The sequence below is a fragment of the Pipistrellus hanaki genome (assembly GCF_964339955.1).
Source record: "Pipistrellus hanaki genome assembly, chromosome: 7".
Taxonomy (NCBI): Eukaryota; Metazoa; Chordata; class Mammalia; order Chiroptera; family Vespertilionidae; genus Pipistrellus; species Pipistrellus hanaki.
Window position 1 is genome coordinate 44,046,704 of NC_140509.1, and position 26,153 is coordinate 44,072,856.

The 26,153-nt window shown below is 34.1% G+C and overlaps 1 protein-coding gene across 1 annotated transcript in view; it reads left to right on the forward strand.

Moving 5' to 3' along the window:
* Positions 1–26,153, forward strand: part of LOC311625610 (uncharacterized protein) — a 202,268-nt gene that overhangs the window by 8,132 nt on the left and 167,983 nt on the right. The window contains exon 2 of the mRNA XM_084890117.1: positions 11,269–11,335. Within this exon, the coding sequence (XP_084746243.1) occupies positions 11,269–11,335 (67 nt within the window). The remainder of the gene's footprint in view (positions 1–11,268; positions 11,336–26,153) is intronic.

Below are 26,153 nucleotides of genomic sequence, written 5' to 3' on the forward strand. Positions count from 1 at the left end.
TAATATTTTCTTGGTCTTTTCCCTTGCCTCCCTTGATTTGCCTACTTTGACAAATGGATACAATACTTTCCCCTCCCCCTGACATTTTATTTTATATATTTTTAAACAGTGGTAAACAAAACTACTATAGCACTGGGATCTTAACATATTGGTTTGGCATAATATATCTTCAGTAAATATTTGTTGATTAAATAGTGATATTATCAATCTATACTCTTAAATATCTTACCTGCTCATTATCAATGTCCTAGGTAAATTTCATGATTGATTTCAAGATATTTAATCGGGCTTATTTTCTGTTCATACTTCTCCACTCTCCCATTCTTAGATTGTACTTCCTCTTTTCAAAAATCTCAACTTTGCTTCTGAACATGTGAAAAGTATGAAGCTGAAAGGGAGAATATTTCATACACATTTTATGAACTCAGGATTTATAAACCCAGAGATAAGAAATTCTTGGAAATCTAACCAGTTCCCTTTACATAAAAATGATTTCATGTGATGTGGGATTGGAGTTAGTCTATGGAAATTGAAAGGGAAAAATCAAACTAAAAACTTAAGAGATAGAAATGTAGAAATATATATTCTGCTTGTCACATAAAAGACATTTCTAAGAATTAGATTTTTTAAAAATTTAGTAGATAATGTTTCCTTCATATTCTAAGTTGGTAAGCATATTTTATACAAAATAAAATATTAACTATTGATTCAACTTAAAGAAAATTTACAAAAGTCCTTTACAAAACTATTTGTAAATTCTCATAAAATTAATCATGTTTCCCCCCCTCCAAACAATAATTAATGTATCTGCCCTTCAAAACATTACTATTCCTTTTCTTTAATGGCATTACTTCAGTTCACCTTTAAGTATATGCTCTTATTCTATCATTTTCAAAGGTAAATTAATATAATTTATTCTACCAACTAGATCAGCTTTTATAGTTTCTCTTCCATTTAAGAATTTCTCAAAATTAATTTGCAAGCTATGTCAGCAATAATTTACTAACTTGTACCCTTAAACTCCAAGACAAGCACAGCCCTTCTAAATCTTCTACTGTCTGCCTAGGCTAGCCTTAACCAGCAGTCCGCAGTTATATAGTACCAACACTCTGGCTAATATTATAGGTATCTGAATAACAATTGTTAGGGAATCAGTTCATACCGTGTCAGGAATTAGAGAGCAAAATAGTAGTGTTTCCCTTATTATTTTCCATTTTTACCTCTTGTTTATTTTGAAGGGATGTTGAATATTAGTGATATCTCAGCATTTCTAATTAAGCCTGGTTATTTTTTTAAAAGTCTCTGTTACCAGTATTAGTCTTTATTTTTAAAGGATGATTTTATAGCTATAAAAAGAGTTATATACTTTGGAGTTAGAGAAGTCACATAAATCTTTGAATGTTTAAGGAATAGACCTATTACTAATTTTTCTAGAATTATTTGAAAGTTTAAGAATGTTTATCTATATCTATATATCTATATATCTATATATCTATATATCTATATATCTATATATCTATATATCTATATATCTATATATCTATATATCTATTCATCTACATATCTACATATCTATATCTATATCTATATCTATATCTATATCTATATCTATCTATCTATCTATCTATCTATCTATCTATCTATCTATATATATATATATATATATAAAAGCCTAAGTGACTGAACAACCAGAATGACTGGTCACCCAGTCGCTATGATGCACACTGACCATCAGGGGCAGATGCTCAATGCAGGAGCTGCCCCTGGTGGTCAGTGCACTCCCAAAGCCAACCTTCTGTGGCCTCTCCCTGCCAGCTGGCCAACCTCACACAGACCCTCCTGGCTTCCTGGCCTGTTGGCACCCCTAATCTGCCCTGATGGGGGCGCCAGCTGGCCAACCTCCTGTGTTTCCCACCCCCTACTGACTGGTCCCCCTGATAGGCCCCATTTGAGGGGCCCACCGGCCAACCTCCTGGGGTCCCTCCCCCCAGCAGGCTAACCCCTTGATAGGCTTTGATTGCAGGCCAGCCCAAGTGATCTCACCTGTGTATGAATTAGTGCACTGAGCCTCTAGTTTCATTATAATAGAAATGTTTATGTGATAACAAACCTCCCATTGAAAAAAATCCAGATAAAACTCTCCAATCTAAACAATTTAGATAACATACAAAATATAAAAACAATAACAAAAAATTTTTGAAGTTATTAGCATTAGAAAGCTTTTGAGGTAGCCAGGACTTTTGGAAGCAAGATCCTCCCAAGAAGAAAACTCATTAAGAAAAACCCAGATTTCTATATGTTGTGTTTTCCTTTTCACTGTTTACCAGTATTGATTCTGGAAAATGACAGAGGTCAGGCAAAGGACAAGTGTTAGCAGGCAGAAAGGCAGCCAGCAGACTTTGTGAACATCTGTGGGAAGAGTGAGATAAAAATGGAGTTCAGGACTCTCTAGAGAGCATGGAAGTGAGAGCCAAATAATATAAGGAATTCCCCATGAAAAAAAAAATTCTGCTTTTAAAGATACAAATGGTAGTAGTAGTTTAAAAGTAGAGTTTTCTATAGTCTTGCCATGTTGGGGATACAAAAATTGGAGTTCAAGACCTGCAGAAGAAGTAAACTAGATCCTCGTACGTAATCTGATATCCTCATTTGGGAACCTTAGACAGCTACATTTTAGGAATAGAGCTAATTTGATGGTAACTCAAATTTATATAGACTGTAATCCAGCCTTCAGTCATTTAAATCCCAAATTGAGTTGAAGTTAACTGCTCCCAGGGAATTGCCTGTTTAGACTGTGCATGCCTTTTCTGTAGGGAGATAACACCACCCAACAACCTCAACATTTTTCAAGTAATATATTGGGTGTCAAATGAAAAATACACCAGAAGAAGCAAGAAAAGAATGAAGGAAAGTGCAGAAAACTGAACCATACCCATATTTGTGACTGAGCCATTGGAACCATCACAAGGAAACTAATATAACTGTAATTTATAAAATTAGGAAAAAAAGTAATAACAAAAAGAATTTCATCAGAAAGCTTGCATTTCTAAAAAAAATAAAATGGAAAACCTGGGAATAAGAATACAATAATGGAAAATAGAAGTATGTGAGTTTAGAATTAAATTGAACACAGAAGAGAAAAGATTCTTGCAGTGAATGAAAATATCCTGAAAAAAAAGCACAGAAAGAGGATATAAACTGAAACAGAGAGGGATAATACTTAAAGGCCTAACTTGTGTAATTGTAGACTCTCAATGTAAGGAGAGGAAGAAGGGAACAGAATTAAAATGTGAAGATAATGGCTGAAAATTTTCTAGTACTACTGAAATATATCACTCCACAGATTTTATATACCCAAATGAAAACTAACATAAAAATACAACTATATATACTGAAAATTAAAGAGAGAGAGAGAGAGAGAGAGAGAGAGAGAGAGAGAGAGAGAGAGGGCGTTAGATACTTGAAGAAGAAGAAAACACACACACATTATTCCCAAAGAACAATATAATACCTCAGGTTGATTTTTCAGTAAAAAACAATGGAAGCTAGAAAAAAATGGAATGGCATCTTTAAAATATTAAAGAGAAAAATGTCTAAATACTTAATTCAAACTCAGTGAAAACATTTTTTAAGTATTGACGTTGAAAGGGATAGATTTTCAAATCACCAAACTGATAAAATTTGCCACCAGCAAACTTAAGCTAAATATTAAAGAGAGCTTGGCATGTCGAAGGAACATGATATAGGAAATGAAAAACAAAACAAACAAAACGGGCAAATAGAAGAAGACAATAAGAGCATCAGAATTTGGAATTATGTGGGTAAATACATATTAATATTGATTACACAAAATAATGCAATAATTTCTTATGCAGGATTAAAATACCCAAAAATAATAATGCAAAAGGCAAGATGTAGTAAATAATGCTGGCATGTTCGCAAAGGTCCTAGCACTGCCTCAGTAATAGCAGGCAGTAATTTATAATACAAATTCCTTATTTAGTTTATATTCTATTTAATCAAAGACTCCTGTTTTAAAATCTAAGGTGAGTGCTAAAACATAATAAAAACATTTATAACTATCACTAAATAGAGGAGATAAAAGTATAATAATAAAATTAAAGTGACAATGAGGTATCACCTCACACCTGTCAGAATGGCTGTCATCAACAAATCAACAAATGACATGTAATGGCCATGAAGTGGAGAAAGGGAACCCTAGCACACTGTTGGTGGGAATGCAGATTGCCGCAGCCATTATGTAAAACAGTATGGAGTTTCCTCAAAAAATTAAATATGGAACTGCCATTTGACCTAGTGATTCCACGTCCAGGAAAATATCCTAAGAAACCAGAAGTGCCCAACAAAATGTATGCACTCCTATGTTCAGAGCAGCACAGTTCACAATATCTAAGATCTGTAAACAGCCCAAGTGCTCCCTGTCAGTAGATGAGTGGGAAAAAAGCTGTGGTGCATTTACACCATGGGATACCACCCTGTTTCCTCGAAAATAAGACAGTGTCTTATATTAATTTTTCTCCCAAAGATGCGCTAAGTCTTATTTTCAGGGGATGTCTTATTTTTCCATGAAGAATACGGTACACATTTATGGTTAAATGAAAATAAAGGAAATTTATTACCTGTATATGGTACGTAGTATGGTAGTTGTCAACACAAACCAGACAAACTGAATCCTACAGTATCAAGAATTTACTCATTTATTCAATGACAATCATGTCATCATCTTCTGGAACATTATCATAACAATCCAATTCCTGAATTTCCTGTGAATTTCTTGTGACTCCATTTCTTTCAGAATCAGTGGACTAAATCTCTCATGTTTAGCTTAGGGTGGGCCTTATTTTCGAGTGGATGCCTTATATTTCACTCAGAAGGAAACCTGTAAGTAGGTCTTATTTTTGGAGGATGTCTTACTTTCGGGGAAACACGGTATGCAGCAGTAAAAAAAGAAGGAACTCTTATCCTTTGAGACAGCATGGAGGGACCTGGAGAGTATTATATTAAACAAAACAAGCCTGTCAGAGACAGATAAATATCACATGACTTTGCTCATATATAGAAGATAATGAACAAAATAAACTGATGAACAAAATAAAATCAGAGACATAGAATCATAGAACATTCTACCAAATCTCTTAGGGAAGAAGGGAGTGGGTAGGTGGGTGGGAAGAGAACTCATATGCATATATATACATAACCAAAAAACTCATATGCATATATGCATAACCCATGGACACAGACAATAAGGTGGTTAAGACTTGGGGTGAGGGCTGGCTAGAAAGGGTCAATGGCAGGGAGGAAACATATGTAATACTTTCAACAATAAAGATTTTTTTAAAAAGGGAAAAAGTATAATAAAAAGATTGATTAATACAGAGGAATCCAAAGAAAGGGAATTAAAGAAACAGAAAAGGTAGGATAAATGGAAGCAAATACTTAAATAGCAGATAAAAATCCATATATATTAGTTATTCTAATAAATAAAAAGGAACCAAGTGTACAAAGAAAAATCTCAGACTGTCTCCACAGGAGAAACAAAGAAACCAAAAGTCTATATGTTGCTTAAAGGAGACACACTTTTAATATAAGGCCACAGGAATATTGAAAGTAAAAGAAGGAAATCACTTTCCATGCAAATAATTACCACACACACACACCAAAAAAACACAAACAAACAGCATACATGTCTTTAATCTGAAAATATGCACTTAATAAGTATTGCTAGAGACAACTATATAAAGATTAACCCATTATAAAGTTACAATTATTATAGGAATACAGGAATACAATACAGAAATGAGATGAGTGAGCTCTCTCACACAGACACCTGCAAAATTATAAATTTATTTAAAATCAAAATATATAATTTTCTGACTTAAGAAAACTTCTTTGTATTTATAAAGCCTATATATGAAAGATATATTTTATCCAGAATTAGTCATGGTTTATTAATACAAGGTAAATTCAAAATGACTAACAAAAATAAAGTTTCTAAAAATTTAATTTTAGGAGTTCAATAAAAATATTAGATGTCTCAATGAATGTAAAGGAGGACACAATAATTAATGGCAACATATTGGATAAATAATTTTCTTACAAAGTTTTTTTTCATTTAAGTTTCTGAATATTTATATAAAAAAGTAGATATACATATTTCCAACAAAATAATAAAAAGATTGTTACTATTACATTTTCTTCTGGTATCACATTATAATTTTATTATTAACAGCACAGATGCATTTTCTTTTAAATATAGAATCCACAGGTTTCTTGCCACAAATTGAAAATACACATTGTCAATTATTTACTTTTCTTTATTAAGTAAACCATTTCTTTGCAAATGCAGCCCTAAATAGCTAATTAGATTTCCTAATAGCACTGCAAACCATCATGGGGATAATGTTCAAGAATTGTTTCATCAGCAAAATTAAAAGGGAAAACTACCTAATACTTTCTTTGTTTGTTTTGCCTTGCGATTTAAGCTTCAATAGCTTTTTTCCCCCATATTTTTTAATATGGCCAAACATTGCTCTCTCCTGAGCTTACATTAATGGGCCGAGGACCAAATTACAAGAGTAGGCTAATTTGCACCCTTAGCATTTCATATTAATGAAATAGATTTTTCAGATATCAAGGAATGAATACCCTTCCCAAGTTATTGTTTCTCAGTTCCTTGGGAAGTTCTGTTGACTGAACTGTTTCCTTGAAACTTCTTACTAGATATAAGGAAATCATGAACATTCTCATGGGAGAAATGGTGTCAGCAGCTGCTATGAATATTTGTGGAGAGGTTCTGGACAAAAGAGAGAGAGAGAAAAAAAAAAGAAGAAGGTACTGTAAATATGAGATAGGAAGAGAAATTACAAGGCTTACATAAAGAATGTCTTTGTAACATTTCCATATGAAAGTGAAGAAAACTTTGTCATGTGCAAATTGTTTAATTTTATTTAAAAGCAGAAATATGTTTTCATGTAATGACTGACAAGTCATATAAACCATGTTGTACATCTCTGTTTTCTTCATTATCAGCCACCAGAATGGCTTTGTTCATATATACAAGCTGCTTACTGAGAAGCAGGCAAAGTGGTGGGGGGTGGTGTAGGAAAAAATAGAGAAGATGGATGAGCCTGCTAGTGAATTCCCTGACACTGTACACAGAATATCCTCCCTCTATCATATCAAGACAAAAATGTTTCCCTTATACTATGGATACACACTAATTTTCTTAAATAATTTTAAAGTGTGTAGATCAGAGAGATCCTATCAATGTTTGGCCCCATACTTAATTGAACTACAAAATGAGCATATTTCTCCCTAGTATTGTTGAATATTGTAGTTCAAGGGTAGTATAAGATTACGTATTATAATTTTGCTTAAACTTTGTAGCTCCTCATAATTTGTAAGATTATTGAATGAAGCAATGGACTGAACATAAGGAAACATGGTTTTGAGTGTCTCTTATGTCACTCTTCTTCCCATAAAAAGAGGAGATGATTAATGCAAAAGTAATAAGCTAATGTGTAAAATTGTGTAAAATGTGCAATCCTACCTATTTAATAAAAGAATAATATGCAGATTGACAATCACTCCAACACACAAGATGACTGCCCCCATGTAGTCAAAGATCCTGCCCCCATGTGGACACATGATGGCCACCACAAGATGGCCAGCAGGGGAGGGCAGTTGGGAAGGACCAGACCTGCAAGGGAGGGCAGTTGGGAGGCACCAGTTCTGCAAGGGAGGGCAGCTGGGGGGTGATCAACCCTGCAAAGGAGGGCAGTTAAGGAGGCCAGCAGAGGAGGGAATTTGGGGGCAAACAGGCTGGCAGGGGAGCAGTTAGACATCAATCAGGCTGGCATAGGAGTGATTAGGGGTTTATCAGGCTGGCAGGCAGAAGCTGTTAGGGGCAATCAGGAAGGCAGGCAAGTGAGCAGTTGGGAGCCAGCAGTCCTGGATTATGAGAGTGATGTCCAACTGCCTGCTTAAACCTGATCCCAGATTGGGCCTAAACAAGCAGGTGGACATCCCTTGAGGGGTCCCAGATTGGAGAAGGTACAGGCTGGGCTGAAGGATACCACCACCCCTTCCCCACTTCCCCTCGTATTAATATAAATTGGAAATTTATACACAGACTCAGAGATTTAGTGTAAGGTACCAATAACATAAATTGCAACTTATTTTTTTATAACTGAAATCAGCTGACTTTGAAAATTCTTTTAATTTACATCTGAGCTATTTAAAATTCTAAATCTCATCAATTGCCACACACACACACACACACACACACACACACACACACCACACACACAAACCTACATTTTTTTAAGTTTAAGTTCAAGAATGGTATTGCATGTAGTTGGTATATCTGCTTCTACCTGCTTCTTGTCTTTCATAATAGATTTTTGCACCCTCTTGTTATATTTTTTTTTGTTGTTTGTTTGTTTGTTGGGACCAAATAGAATTTCTACTTTGTAAATTTCTCCTCCCCTGTCTTCTTTATCTCTTTCTGTCTCTCTCTGCCTTCCTTTTCCCTTCCACTTTATTAATCATTTAGCTATCAATGATATCTATCCATATGAGCAATTATGCTAAAAGAGGACATATATTAAGTGATATTCCCCAAATTGATACTATCCCTAAATAAGATTTTATTGTTTCAGTAATATTTTTGCCACCATCAACCAGGAAATGGAGTGTGGGGAGAAGGTTGAAACAATGATCCTAAGAATATAACCTCTGAATTCTTTCTTGTCCTATTCATTAACCATCTCACTTTTGACCAAGAAATATTAATTCCATACACGATGCAAGTGGGCCACTCACTGTAATTCCAGAAAAAAATTGAGTGCTGAGGAGTGCAAACTGTGTAAGGATGAAGTACTTGGCCACGTGGCTTAGATTTGAAGCATGTAGTTAACCTGTTTTTATGTACTTTTCTAGCACACAAATCCTACTCTTATGACCTAATTTTGCTTGTCTTTATGTCATATAAACCAATTCAGACAAAGTTTTATGGCCTTTACATTATGTCTTTGACTGAGTCCATATCTTAATCTGACATTCTGAAGTCTATTTCCTTCTGAAACCTATTTTATCCATTTATTCTTTCTTGCTCTTATTTCTTAAAATTTTTACTAGTAGGGTGATAACTCTCCAAGATGAATTATGTCACCCTACAATCTCTTCAACTACACTTTTAGTTGGACTAAAACAAAACAAAACAAAACAAAACAAACAAACAAACAAAAAAAACATTCACATGTTGTCTGGCTGGTGTTGCTCAGTGGTGAGCATCAACCTATCAACCAGGAGGTCATGGTTGAATTCCCCATCAGGGCACATGCCCAGATTGTGGGCTCAATCCCCAGGAGGGGGCATGAAGGAGGCAGCTGGTTAATGATTTGCTCTCATCATTGATGTTTCTATCTCTTCTTCTCCCTTCCTCTGAAATAATTAAAAACATAAAAATATGATCACATGTTAGACTGTATGACATAGTCATCGTAATTTCCAGAAAATAGTAGTGTCTGTATCTGCAAACAAAAACCTATCATATTACTTAATTGAAACAGAAGTATAGCTGACAAGTGAAGAAAGACAGCTTCAAATTCCTGGAAAAAAGAGAAAAGGATTTGATCTCCTTTCCCAAATGGATTGATGTTCATGTCATAACTTTTATTTAACTGTAGGAAGAACAAATTGCATCTAAGTAAGGAGACACAAATAGGACAGGGCCAAAGTTACTGTGCTTTGTAAAAAAGTATGAAGCAAACCCTATATGTCATGAGATATAGTTCCATGGGCCTATCAATACTTAGGAAGCCAAGAAGCTCAATGATGTCATGTTCTAAGAAAGGAAGCTAAGTGGAAAACAGTTTGATAAGCAGCAATAATTACTGGCTAACTCCACTCTTCTGGTTACAAAATATCCCATTATCTTCATAATCACATAAATTACTCAGCTATCCCTAAGGGAGATATCCAAAGTTCCCAGGTTCACAGGGTTAAGATAAAAATTCAGAATCTTTGGGAGATGCATGACGGTTTCTGTATCAAACTCAAATGTGATTCATTTTAATTGGAACTTTATAAACTAAAAGGATTAGTTTTGGTTTGAAAATCTATGAAATAAAAATGCAATGTATAATAAAACAGGGACAGGATAACCATATTTTTTGTTGGTGAAAAGGAAAGGAGTCATTGTACCTTAACAATTCTGAAATTGAGCTCTGCAGAAGAATGAGGGTACACTATCTTGCAGGAAGGGAGGTAGGCTTCTTTTTGTTCCCTGGGAAGGCCTCCCCTCCGTTGTTCTTTGCCTTCAGTTCTTCCCTCTGAAAAGCACTTTCATTTTCATGAACCTCTGTGGCTCCTCTGAAGTGGGCATTGGAGAACGTGTTCCCTGGAAGGACTGGGCAGCTTTCTCAGCATGCTTCTAGGAAATCAATCTCTTTTCTCTGAGCTATTTTTCCAACTGAAAAGATTTACTGGGTGCTACATTAATTCATTCAGAGGTTTAATAGTGGGTGTGACAGCCATACTCTTTATTTGATCTTTGCCATGCGGTGAGTTCTAATAGGTTTTTGTTGCTCAATGACCATTTCCATTGCATTTTACTGGGTTGGTATGAGAAGTAATTGCTTAAAAAAATAAAAAAAAACTATAAAATTGGAATTTCTGAACGCTGTTTTCTTTCTTGCTTGCTTGCTGACCAGGTGATTTTTTTTATGACCTCTCATCATTCTTACAACACTTTGTCAGTGCCACCGACATTTACCAACACATACCACTTGCCTTCTGTTTTCCCATCTCTTCTCCAATAATGTATCATTATATTTGTGTGTGTGTACAGTGTGTGATCATATTTATCATGAGATGAATTACCTGCCTTGCAAGTTATTATAGGCAACAGCTTTACCAAATGTTTTGCCACTGCATAATACAATAACATGATTATTCACTATTCAGCCATTCAATGGTAGTCTCTCTACCACCTATAGCCTGGCTGTAAGCCAATGACATATAACTTAGGTTTTTGTATAGTTGAACCTAATTTCCAGGTACCAATTTATGTATAGATCAAGATAGGATAGCTAATGTTGCAATGGTAAACAGCCACTAACTATTAGTGTTTTAAGATAATACTCTGCATGTTTATGCTTCATGTCTTTCCCAGGATATTAAGACTAACTCTTCCACACAGCCCTATAGGTATACCTCCTATGTAACCCTTTCCTTTGTTCCCAGCCTCTGCGTCACAATAAAAATACAGTTTGGAGAACTTCTACAAGGAATTGAATGCTCCAGTCTGGAGGTAAGAGTAGAAACTCATTGCCCAGAACTGTTATTACATGGCCTCACCCAATTACAAGAGGTCTAGAAAGTGCTAACCTGTCTAATATCCATAAGGGGCGGGGGGGGGGGGGACCTGGAATACTTACCAAAGATCTCAGTTTCCCAGAGTTTAAAGAACATTAAATTCTGTTTATTTAGCTAAACGCTAATATTTTTTCCAGATCCGTGTTTACAAATAAACCCCTTCATTAGCCTAAGAATTTTTTTCTCCCTAATTCATATTCAACCTTATAATTTCATGTTTTTAGTTGCAAGTTGGGTAATTACCATCTCCTCTCTTATTTTAATCCAAATCCAATTCTACAGAACCTTAAATTTAAAGATTTTTAACATCAAATATGCCATTATATGAAGATTAAGAGGGTAGGATGTCTATGCAATTAAATTTGTAGAGTGTTTGGACACTCAGACCTTTAAAATGCAACTGCATAATATGGCTTTTAATTGGATTTATCTCATATCTAGAGCACAAAATAAATGTTTCATTACTGATAGCTCAAGGAACTATTGATACTTAATGACCAGAAATAAAAGGTACATTCTTTTTAACTAAGAGAATCATCATATTTCATTGACTAATATTATTCCTGATATACTAGCCAATCCTGTTTTAGATGCAATCCTGGCTCTACCTGATCTAAGGTCATAATGTAACGAAGTTTCAACATCCTCCCATACTGAAGCCTACCATTAAATCTCCAGTTGCTAATGCATACTGCATGGCAAAAATCAAATATAGTTTCTAAAATCATCATAATAGCAAATCATCAATTGCATTAAAATTTAGGTAATCAGAGTAAAAAGAGATGAGAGATAATGTGTGAGTTATTGGAATTAAAAACTATTTCAAATTGAACTCAGCGATTTCACTGATATTTTATATTGACTGTCTGGACAATTGCTTTTGATCAAATAAGTTAGTTAAAATATCATTGAAGCCAAAACCAGTTTGGCTCAGTGGATAGAGCATCAGTCTGCAGATTGAAAGGTCCCAGGTTCGATTCCCGTCAAGGGCATGTACATTGGTTGTGGGCACATCCCCGGTGGGGGTGTGCAGGAGGCAGCTGGTTGATGATTTTTCTTTCATCAACATTTCTAACTTTCTGTCCCTCTCCCTTCTTCTCTGTAAAAAGTCAATAAAATATATATTTAAAAAATAAAATATCATTGATACACAAAGAGATTACTTCTATAAGTTGGCAGAAGAAAACATGTGATATTTAACATGTTGAAAAGTTAATTACTATTATAGAACATGTATGCTTAACCAATCCATGGTCCAGTTTAAACTACATCATTTTTTTCTTGGTTAGTCACCGCTGCTGCCTTCAGGGAGCTACCTTTCGGTTGAGAATAAAGGAGAAAAATAGCATCCGTTTTTATTTTAAAACGTGTTGCCTTAATAAGAGCAGTTTACAGTAATGCTTTCTTTGGTTTGGTTAAACATACTGGAACAATCACAGAAAGCATTTGAGTCATTCCCATTAAATACAATATTTTCCCAAAGAATAAATGTGTACCAGTTATAATGCTGGGAGGAAGGGGGAACACGCATGTGGTGTTTAGAATATCAGCCACTCTTTCCTTTAGAGTTGAAAACGGCAACATTTTTTTGGTGGAAAACAATTTCTCTTCAGTGAGGCACTTTGGAAAATTCTGGATCTCATCTCAACTTTCAGTCAGATGGTGAGAATTGTAAGGCTTGAACTGAAAAACACAAAAGGTGAAACTGAACATGAAATTTAGGGCCAGCAAGTTCTTGTCTATTTGTGTGTGTGTGACCAGACAAAGGAATCTGTTTCAATCTTAATTCCTTTCATTTTAAAGTAAGGATGATAATAACTCAAAGAGTTTTATAAGGAGTGTTACTTGAGACTATATGCAAAAATATTGGGTATACTGCATATGAGATTCTATGAACATCAATGTTATTTTACCTCTTCTCTTTCATGCTTTCACTCTAGTGAAATGTTCTATAAAATTCTTTCAGTATAAAAGATAATGTCACATGTTGGAAAGGGCAATAGAATCTGTTTGCATTATAAGTTATTATCTTAGTAACCCACTTTCTATAGCCTTTTAATTTTTATTTAATAGATTCTAATAGTATTCAGGAACACAAAGTTTAGGAATGTAGCTTAATTTAGATTAAAATAAATTGCCTAAAACGTTACAACATATTTAAAAATGGTTATAAGTATGTATGTACATATATTAAGTATGAGTTTAAACAAGCACATGAAGAAGTTATATGCATGGATATGCATGTACACATTTATGCACAGATGAATATACAGCAACATAACATAATAGCATATTAAAATTAGCCACTCTGGAGTAAATCGGCTGGGTTTGCATGTCTTCTCTTCAGTAGTTGTCTCACCTCAGGAAATCATTTAACTTGTCCATTCTTTAGTGTGTTTATTGATACAGTAGGAAAGACAATAGTACCCACTTCACGTGTGTATTAGGAAGATTTAAGATTGAATGAATTATTACTTCTGAAGTGTTTAGCCTATGGTAGGAGTATTATTAAATGAAAAAAATAAATCTAGCCCTAGCCAGTTTGTCTCAGTGGATAGAGGGTTGACCTGTGGACTGAAGGGTCCCGGGTTTGATTTGCATCAAGGGCACATGCCTGGGTTGTGGGCTTGATCCCTGGTAGGGGCATGTGAGAGACAGCCAATCTAATCGGTATTTCTCATCATTGATGTTTTTATCTCTCCCTCTCCCTTCCTCTCTGAAATCAATAAGAATATATTAAAAAAATAAAACATCTAAAAAGAAACTCCTGTATTAAGTGTTTTACATGATACATCATAACATGAAAATCTCATTACTTTTTCCCACATTATTCTGATAGTCCAATATTTGATTGGACTACGGAGTATCTGGCAATGCTTTCTAGTCAGATATGCATGCTTTAAAAATTATTATTTAGATAATGGGATCCCTGTAACTTATTTTGTCATTGTTTTATTAAGATATATTTCCAGAATTTCTGAATCAAAAGGTATACATATTTACATTTTATATATGTATTGCCAAATTTCCCTTTCTAAAGTTAGTGCCAATTTGCTCTCCAGCAACTATATGAGAATATTTTTTCATAGAGACATTGCACTTTAGAGTTTAAATACTGTGTTAAATAAAACAATAAAAAAGACATAATAGATGCTTAAATTTTAGCAGTTATCCTTGGATAATGTGGTTAAAATAAATATCTAGTATTTGTTTTTTCTCTGTTATCTACTTTTTAAAGTGGCACCATTTTGTTACAAAAGTGCTGGGTCATATTTTGTTTAGTTTCTGTAATGCAGGAATTCAGTGATGCATGCAAGAAGTATTTGATGGTATTATCTATGCTATCATTTTGATGAGTACCTAAAAACCTAAAACTGCATCATAAAAAAGCAACATTCAGATGTTTGAATTATCCCAATTTACGCATTTTTAAATTACACTGCTCATGTTGTTCATTTGTTAAAAAATTTGGCTGTACATTTATTCTGTTTCTTTATAAATTTGTTTAAAATGCCTAATTTTGAATATATCTTCAATTTAATTAGACAGGCATCTTTCTGTTACTAGACTAGATGACATGAATTCCATTAGCCAATAAAAACGTGTTTAGTTGTTAATAAATACAGTCCAGCATGTCATGTACTGTGCTTTGACTTCCTGTGTTGACTTCATCCTTCTTTAGGCAGTTCTGAAATCTCCAGTTACTGAGTCCCTCATGCCTTATAAAATCTGAGTACTTTCCTGGTAAAAATGAACTCCAGAAAACCCTTCTGAGCTCAGCACATTTTCCTGGCCTATGGTAGGCACAGGGTAGCCTAGGATTTCTCACATTGCAGCAGGTGAGTGACTACAGAAGCTGCAGGGCTCTCAGAGACCTAAGCTCAGAACTCACACAGCATCCTTTCTGCCACACTTTATCAGACAAGCAAGCCACAAGGACAGCCCACATTCAAGGGGCAGGGAAACAGATTCTACCTATGGTTGGGGATACATAAAGAATTGGGGCCATTTTTGCAATCGATGCTCTGCCATGTTTTTCTTTCTTTTTAAAAAAATATATTTTATTGATTTTGTACAGAGAGGGAGAGAGATAGTTAGAAACATCGATGAGAGAAAGTCATCAATCAGCTGCCTCTATGCCCGCAACCAAGGTACATGCCCTTGACTGGAATCAAACCCGGGACCCTTCAGTCACCAATCCAACGCTCTATCCATTGAGCCAAACCGGTTTTGGCTGCCATGTTTTTCATTCAGGGGTCTACACATCTATTTTTTAATATAATAAAACAATTTTTGAGCTCTTATAATGCCAGGAATTTTTTTAAAAATCTATCTCCCGCTGAAACCGGTTTGGCTCAGCGGTAGAGTGTCGGTCTGTGGACTGAAAGGTCCCGGGTTCGATTCCGGTCAAGGGCATGTACATTGGTTGTGGGCACATCCCCAGTGCAAGAGGCAACTGGTCGATGTATCTCTCTCATTCTAGCTCTCTTTCTCTCTCCCTTCCTCTCTGTAAAAAATCAATAAAATATATTAAAAAAAATAAAAAATAAAAAAATAAAAATCTATTTCCCTCTGTCTTTACTCTTCCTTCATTAAAATAATCTATAACTCTGAAGTCTTTTGAAATTACCTGATTTCCTTTGTATAATGAAAATTTATGTGGCTTTTTTATATAAATAATTATATCAGTTAAGCTGATAAGTAGCAATTCATTACTCATTAATAGGCAGTGATCTTATTTATTTATCTAGCTACCTGAAAGACCTCATAATAATCAGCGAAAACAAATACTATATTCTATAGTTCTTCTTCAATAGAGCACTTCTCAGTTATCTGAAGCCTGCACATAAAATCATGAGTTATAAATTAACTTTCTAAGAACACAAATTCTGAGAAATCCTCTTGAGTTTGTATATAATTAATAATTGTATGCTGGCTTGATCTATTGTTTTTTTTGGGAATAATTACTATCAAAAAGAATTTAAGTGCTGGTTTGACTTGTTATTATGAATCTAATACTGTAATGATGGTAAAAAGATTACTATGTAGCTATATCTCTATATCCATATCTATTATATTTCTTATTCTTGCTTTTATTGTTATAGTTGTAAATTATATAATTATCTATTATGAGATGAGGGATACTGTACAAAGTCATAGTGTTTATTTCTGCTAATTCACATGAGATGAAGGATACTGTACAAAGTCATAGCGTTTATTTCTGCTAATTCACATGTAGTATATTAATGTTTGTGTATTTAATTGGTTTTAGGAGTAACAAATATTAAAAACATTCTGTGTTGTAACCTTTAATGCTCTAGATTCTAGAGTCTAGAATTTTCAGCTTCTGTAGCTTACAGATGACACAGTAGACCTAGTGGTTCTGTAACAATTCCTATTAATATACATTGCTACAGGAAGTTTAGCTCACTATATGTCGGTTCTCGTAGGCATTATAATTGTTTTCATTTCAGTGTTGCCACTCATGCTGTTTTTATCCTGTACATAATGCACCTCATTGGAATTTCATGGAGTTGTTTGCATATCTCTCTCTCTCTCTCTCTCTCTCTCTCTCTCTCTCTCTCTCTCTCTCTCTCTCTCTCTCTCTTTCTCTCTCTCTCTCTGTGTGTGTGTATCTGTATTTACACAAGATCCTGACTCAACTTCAGTACCTGACCACCATGTATTCATTTAATTAAAGTAAAACTTCTTCCCATGTAGATCATAGAGACCAAATATCCAGATATGAGGTAGTTTGACCATTCATCAACGCATAACATATACTTACATATGTGTTAAGCATTTGGATGTGTTCTCTGAACTATTGTTTCATCAGAAATGCTTTCTTGGACTAGAAATTAAAAAGCCCACCAATATACAATTTCCCTTTGCATTCAAATGTCATTTGACAACTCTGTTACTCTCCTTTGGGTTAACTTTTGTGGAATTATATGTCAGCAGAAAAATATTTTGTTGTGTCTGTGTTTTTTTTTTATTTCCCAAAGTACATATTAAGTTTATTTTTAAGAGACCACAGCATGATATTGTTCTAATTCATCTATAAAACAAATGACTCTCAAACGTTCCATCAGTTCAAGTAAAAAGCAGTATCTGTTTCTTTTCTCCCCTAGCATCATTGGGCATCTACCACATAGACAGAAGAGTGATGCTTTTTACTTACAGAATGCTAAAAGCTCTTCTGAATTACTTATCATTTATGGATTTAATTTTTAGGAGGTATGGCTTGTGCATCTAAATCAAAATACACATGTCTAGCTGTGGTTAAGAAAGAAAACTGACCAGTCAGTATGGCTCAATGGCTGAGTGTTGACCTATGAACCAGGAAGTCACCGTTTGATTCTAGGTCAGGTACATGCCCAAATTGCAGGCTCAATCTCCAGTGTGGAGCATGCAAGAGGCAGCCAATCAGTGATTATTTCTCATCAGTGATGTTTCTATGTCTCTCTCCCTCTCCCTTCCTCTCTAAAAGCAATATAAATATATTATTTTTTTTTAAATAAAACTCACAGGTAAAACCCAGTAAGGTAACAAGTGCTTGTTGTGAATGAACAACATAACATCTTATAGGGTCATTTGGGCTCCAACTTTATCACTTGATATGAATTATCAACATACAGGAAGGCTTAGATATCAAAATTAATATATTTGAGACTTCTATTTACTTGTCTCTACTGCCCAAAACTTTGTGTCACTTGCCTGACTGTTACATTTGTGGACCATTCCCTTAGATATCTCAGGTAAGTATTTTAATTTTGGTACATTGGCAAGGTATACATGTAATATTGGCATTAGGTAAAATTTTATGAGACAGCATGGCTCGTTAAAAACTAATATATCATTTTGAGTCAGTCAAACACCCACTATTTTTACTTTTCAGATGTTAAGTTGTCTAAGCTTGAGTTAGTCTAAGCTGTCTAAGAAATTGAGTTATTAATACCTAAAATATAGGAATATTATGAAATGTAATGGGATTCATGTAAGTAAAATTCTTTATGCTTAGAAACCACTAAATTCTATTAATTTCTATTTTGTCTTTTTTTTTACCTCAGCTATCATAGTAATTTATATGCTATTTGTTATTAGAGCATATTGTTAAAGAGATTTTGTTTTCATAATGTGTAAAGGTGAGGGATGTAGAAATTGTTAGGACTTTTTCTTCTATAATACACAGTTCTCTAAAATAATATTAAAAAAAATTTAAGCCAAAAATTTTGTCAAAGAGAAATCAATAATCATATGTTGAATTTGCACATAGCTAGCTAGATTTTGTGTGCTAACTACTTATTTTTTAATAGAAAATGAATTTGGAACTAAATGGTACTTGAAAATATCTTTAATTAATATATTTTTTTTGCTCAAAATTTTATTATTAAATAGTGACATTGTGCTAGGCACTAATCTGCATATTTATATGTAAACTAAAAAGTATGCCACTTGTGTCCAAAGACACATTTGAGTGTATTTTTTTCACCTGTTTATACATATATTATAGTTGTATATAATATTACTACCAAAAGATGTGGTTCTTTTTTAAAACTATATAGAATATGCAAATAGAAGCCTAACCACAGGTACACTTTTTATTATAACAGGAAACATAGCTGGAAGCCAATATGTCTAGCCCTTTTTCTCTGTAGTTACTTATGCAATGACGCTGGCTTAAAATATTCACTAGTTCGGATTTGCTAACTTAATACATTCATATATAATACTGGCACTTAAGAATTTTTTTCATGTGCTTCAGCTTTCTATTTCAGACTTTTCTTTCAGGACTTTCCTATTATATGATTCTTCCCAGTAATCTGAGCTTTGTGCTATTGGATCTGCCCAGCACTTTCCTTCATCTATTATTTTATTCACACATACCTTTTTCTAGATTACCTACTGCATATTATTTTAACATGATCAACTGCACTTCCTTTTTAGGCATAGCTCCAATTTTATATGAAGTCTCTAACCCCCCCTAGTTAGTATGAAAGTAACTAATATAATGTCGTACCTACTACATACTGGAATCTATAAATTAATTCAGTTAACCCTTAAAACAGTTCTATAAAATATAGGTATTCTCACTTTATTGACACACTAATCTCAGAAATTTAAGAAAACTGACTTAAATAACAGGTATAGAGTGGTAAAAGTTGATTATGATCAAATTTCATGTAATCCAATTCTTTATTTTCTCTTATTTTTCATTTTTTATAGGAAATCTGGCCTATCATAATATCTCTATTGGCTCTTTGTACTATTTTAGTGTACCACTTATAATGCTCATTTATTACCCCACTAAGATGTACATTTTTAAAAGCATAAAATGTATATTCCCCATCCAATAGGATCTAAATAAAATATATTGAAAGAATGAAGAAACCTAAAAATTATCAGATTTTTAGACAACACCAGGCAAAAAAAAAAAAAAAAAAAAAGAAAAGAAAAAAAAAGATACTAGGCCATGTTTTTGTCCAATTTCTGCAAACAATGGAAAACAACCAATAATCAGGAATTTCTGACAAATAAAGAAAAATAATATTCTAAAAAACAGAATAATGGAATAGAGTTTAAAAATGTGTCAGCATCATTTCAACAAATAAGTCTGTAAATATGCATCTACATACTAAATATATAAAAGAAAAACATCTGAAAAAAGATCAGCTAACTACAATGCTGAAAGTATAAGGCTGAGCAAAGAAAGAAAGAAATTTTATTCCACAGGCTTCCTCTTCTTCCTCCACACCTCCTCCTCTTCCTCCTCCTGCTCTTCCTCCTTCTCCTTCTCCTCTTCCCCTTCCCTCTCCCCTTTCCTCCCTCCTCCTCTTCCCCCCTTCCCCTCCTACTTCTCCCCCTCCTTCTCCTCCTCCTCCTCCTCCTTCTTTTTATTGCTTAATTTATTGTTGGTCCTAATCTTTAAAAATATATCTGTGCTTCTTTGGTGCTATTTGGGAAGTGCTCTGTGAGCAGATCATATGTGTGATTTTTTTCTCTATTGTTTTTGCCAAAATGTTTCTCCTGTTTCTCTGGTGGTTCTGATTTTATTCTTTATATATGCTCGTTTTAATTATTTTTATGAATTCCATTAAAAGCTTGAACATTTTTTAATGACTCATTTGAAGAAAGGAGATTTAAGTTGGAAAAATGCATATTTTGAAGAAAAAATATCAAGGCATTACGGGTAAGTTAATTAATTGTTTGACCAAATACAGCAGGCTAATTTTTAAGTTGATAATTTTTCATGACCCTCACATGATTCTAAACCATTGGATATAAGGCCACAATGGGCAGTAATGCATGAGAGATAAGAAATAAAGAGGCCAGCCTGATGTTTAAGGCAGCTTATTTTCTAATATAGTTTTTAGGCTTTAGCATAGAGGAGAAGCTAACCAGAGCCCCACATACTTTCTGAACTAAGGAGGTTAAGATGAGAGTCTGGTGAGATTGAAGTGTGTGGAATACACGGGACAGAAGTGGAGGGAGAACTTTACAGAAAGAGAACACTGTTTATGTAATACTTAGTCATTCGGTCAAGTGCTTATTGCATCATGAATGTGAAGCAACTATCATGAATGTGAAGCTGTAAAAAAGAGCTACCCAAAAGGATTACCTTGTGCAAAGCTGGGTCAGGAATAGTGCTTGGTCTTACCAGCCAGACTGATAAATTCTCACAATTCACACTTAGTGGAGTACTCACAGGGATCTTGCCTCAGAAGAGGGAAAACACTAGATTAACACTGCTGTGGTACAAATCTTAAAAATAGAGTCTGAAAGAATCAAGTGGTTAATTTAACCATGACCCACAATATAGTTTATGAATGTTTATAAGAAAATAAAAATATCACCCAACAATGCAAAATTCACAATGTCTGGCACTCAATAAAAAAAAAAAGGCAAATAAATGGCAAACACGAAAAGACACAGGAAAACATTGTCCATAATGAAGTAATAAATCAATCATTTGATGCAAACTGAGAACTGATATAAATGTAAAATTAGCAGACAAAACCATTAAAAAGTTATCATAAATGTTTTAATATATATTAAATGTATACATATATTCCATATTTTCAAAAAGATGTGAACTATATAAAGATACAAATTAAACTCTTAGAAATATAATATCTGAATTGAAGAAAATACACTGAATTATATCATAACATGCATTTTAGAAGAAAAGATCAGTAACTTGAAATAAAGATAATAGAACTGTCAATCTAGAATTCTATATTCTGCAAAAATAATCTTCCAAAAAGTAAGGATAAAATTGACTTTTTCAAATATACCAAAATTGAAAGAATTCTTCATAAGCACTATATATAATATATATATAATATATATATATAATATATATATATATATATATAGTAGCCTTTAAGGCACAAGAAAAACCATACTAGATATAAAATACATGTCTACACAAAAAAATGAAGATCAATAGGAACTGAGGCTACATGGAAATAAAATATATTTTTCATATTATATAGTCATGCAGGTAGAGTGTGATAAAATAAAGATACATAACACATCCTAAAGCAAAAAAAAAAAAATTAAAGATATAACAAAAAGCCAACAAAAGAAATAACAATAGAGTCATAAAAATATTTTATTAAAATTAATATAGAAACCCCCATTAGCAAATTTACATACTAGTACTATTTTGATGATAATTATATAGGCACATAAACATGAAGTACAGTAACTTCTCTGAGGTCACACAGTTAATAAATAAGAGTCTATGAATCTGACTTCAGAACTAAATCTGTCAGCCATTATGTTGACAGAAAATGTACTTTAGTCCAAGACAGTATACATCTTCCTACTAGAGAAATAAAATCATTCCAAGCATCTCTGTCTCATACTGCTTCTGAATTTGAGATTAATCATTTAAAGAGACATATGCCTCTGTTATGAAAATTGTTCTCAAATCTTTAAAAATGTTTTTAAAAATGTCAGGTGCCCTCTCTGGGGCACCCATTAGGGTTTGTGCACCATTCCTTATCTTTGAACTATTCTAGAATTTTGTATTTTGTAGAAATCAGATGATAATGCAAGTGACTCGTCCATAGGTATGCAAGATGAGTTGTGGCTGGTAGAATGCAATTGACTTTGGGCCTGTGGATACTGAGGAGTACTTATCTATTTTTTAAATTCATTTCTGTATTTCAGATGGCCTATGTGTGGCTGAAATTTTGACCCTGTAGTAAAATCTCACTAATTCTCTTTTTAATTAATTAAATAAAATCAGTGACACATGTTAACTTTATATTTTTATGAAAATTATGAGATTCCACCTCTTAAAAAACATTTTATTATACTTTAGCCCTAATAGATAGTAAAATCAAAATAAACAAGGAAGTTGACTATTGGATGGGATTTAGAGCAGGATGGATAAGGGATAGTATCTTCCCCAGAAAACACTGGCTTTTATTTTTACTCTTTAAAATATATTTTTAATGATTTCAGAGAGGAAGGGAGAAGAAGAGAGAAATAGAAACATCAATAATGAGAGAGAATCACTGATAACTGCCTCCTGCATGGCCCCCATTGGGGATCTAGCCCACCACCTGGGCATGTGCCTTTACTGGGTATCTAACCATAACTTCCTCATTCCTAGGCCGATGCTCAACCACAGAGCCAAGCAGGCTGAGCAGGATACTAGCTTTTTAAATAAAACTGACATTTGACTCATTTGGTGATTATGGTAATTAAAAGTTTGTTTTATGTAGGTTTTTTTTTTAAATAAATGTGGTATCTGGTGATTAAGGCTTTCAGGTGTTGTCATTTATAAAATTCAGCTTCATTCATAACGGGACACCTGTTTGACAAGCTCTTATTGGCTGCTATCTCAACACCAGCCCCTGCCCCACTCACTTGATATCTACATGTAGTTAAGGCCTGCACAAGCTTTACAGATATTCTAGTTCAGCCAGAATGACCTTCTTCAGGAACTGACTCCCCATAGCATAGCCCCTGGCAGAGGACGCAAGGTTAGCACCAACTTGGTATAAAAATGGCAGTGAGATCTGCAGGAAGCCACCCACTGCTGATACTGATACTATCTTGAGAGTGCACCAAAGAACTGGGAAGGCCAATGAACCTCCGGTGTTGGCAGGGCTAACTCTAAGCACCATTGTTTCTGTTTGAGATAGCAGTGGCTCAAAGCAATTTCCTGACCTAAAAGCCTCAAAGTAAATGTTTACTGGACCTTACTGATCTTCACTGATCTTTATTGACCTTAGAGACTGTCTGTCTGCTACCTGTTTGCCGCGCTTTACTGAGGGCAAGATGTGTATCTAAAACTGAATTAAAAGTGGATAAGGCCAGATTCTGGCATGCCTTCCCACGAGAGAGGTCTCCACCTGACCCCCCATGCCTTCTAAATTCATGTTTCTTGTATAGTATTTTCATTTGTGCGTCAGTCCCTTCTTCTTCAGATGCTGAGCCCTGGCCATGAAGGTTGTGGCACAGATCCAAGCACTCATCAAATACATGCCCGGTGTTTCTGTGTGATTGGCATCACACTAAGCATTGTTTATACATGTACTTCTCAAAATATACCAGGGGCTAATGTTTAAATATCAACAGCTTTGGAGAATAAAATGAGATGCACCAATGGCTTATCTTTGCATTTTACAAGGCTTATTTCTCTTGCAAAGTAAGTCACTGAAATTTCATCCAATGCTAAGTCCTCCAGTGTATTAATAATTTTTGAAATAAATTTGATGATGGGTTAAGAAAAGATTTTTAATCTCCTGTGTGTGGAGGTAGTATTTAACTGAGGGTCAATGCAAATGAAATGAAATCACTTGGGAAATTATAATGTAAATCTGTACAGCAATGCAAAATTATTCAATTTGAAATGTTATTCCCCCCTCAAAAAAAAGGAAGGAGGTGGAAGTTTGATATGAACTGTGAGCTTTATAAGAATTTTATAACATTAAGAAATTGCAAGATCCTAAACTTAGAAAAGTCCTGTTTATTAGGCTTTTGTCATATCCCAGGTGTGTTATAGATTTCAGATACTTTCCTTATCTCCCTTGTAAATTTAAACTCATGTTAAACCCAATGTTTCTATGAAACCACACTCTAAGTTCCAAACAAATAGTTCACTAAATGAATGTTTAAATTTATTTAAACCGATTTCATACCTAAATTGATAAATGCCTTTGTTACTTTTATTGAAGAGGAAAAGTTTACTAGTTGTTCATCTTCCTTCATCTTAATTATCACAAACAGACTTTTTGCTTTTCATAACATCAATCAAAATTTAACACGTTTGAGTATGATTTATTAATAAGATATTCTGTTACTTTTTATAAATATAAATATTCCCAGGTTTTAGCTGTCTGATTTTTTTTTAATAACATGGCAGTATGGTAGTAAAAGCTCCTGTGGTTTTAAACTACAATGATTTATTGTGACAAATATGTCCTTAATTTGATGATAAATTTTAATAAGGTAAGTCTTTATAGCCAAGTTCAGATATAAGTAGACCTTGCCTGTGAAGGTGCAGGACCCATATTATTAAGCGATCTGTTCTATAAGCTTAATATCTTATGCAGATTAAGTTTGGAGATTTTTTTTATGCTGAATGTTGTAACCAATAGTTAGTAAACACAAACATCAAGAAGAGCAGTTGGTTGGCAGGCAGATGATTGGAGGGAAGGGTATTACAGAGAACCAAAGACAGCTGAGGCAGGCCAAGGGGCAGGTTGCATCTGAAGCTAATTATATTATACATATTGACATTATTGTATTTTAGTCACCAGTTGCTAGTCTCCTTTTTTCTCTCCCCTCATAATCCTGAGTGTCTGTGGACAACTGCATCAATTTGCCTCTCCAAGAGGACAACTGGCACACATTTATAGTCCCACATAATCAAGAAAATGGACAGTTTCTAACTGATAAATGAATAGGTATCCTATGTAAAATCTATGAACTAAACCAATTATTGACATTATTAACTGAAATTGTGTAAAGAACTTTTTAAAAATATATATTTTATTGATTTTTCACAGAGAGGAAGAGAGAGGGATAGAGAGTCAGAAACATCTATGAGAGAGAAACATCGATCAGCTCCCTCTTGCACACCCCTACTGGGGATGTGCCCGCAACCAAGGCACATGCCCTTGACCAGAATCGAACCTAGGACCTTTCAGTCTGCAAGCCCATGCTCTATCCACTGAGCCAAACCGGTTTCGGCAAATTGTGTAAAGAACTGACTAAAAGACAGACTTAAGTTTTTCCCTCCTAATACAAATTGAAAAGTGGCTGATTCAGTCAGTGATTGTTGGGCCATTTCATTAGGTGCAATTAAAAATCAGGACTGATATAACTGGTTGTTTTCACATTATGGAAACATTAGGGGAGGGGACATAATTTCAGTCACTCCCCTCTGTAATGTTTTATTGTAAGTGTTTTTTTCTTATAACAATGTATATTCCCACTGGGAAACATTACCCGAGGCTCCTAACAGTAGTTGTTCTCTCTTAAGCTTTATTTCCCTCACTTTATACTCCTAAAAACTTTCTTATAAATGCTTTGTTGGACAATGAATTCTGAAGAATGGGTCCTGCGTAACTGTAAAATCGTCACTTGCTATTTTAAATTAATTACTTTGTTAACAAAATAACTCTAAAGCTTTATAATTTCAGCATAGAGTAAAATTATTAGGGTTTGAGTTCTTTCCCTTTTTGCGTCATTCTCTTGTCAGCAGCTTTACTGCAGTTCAGAACACAACA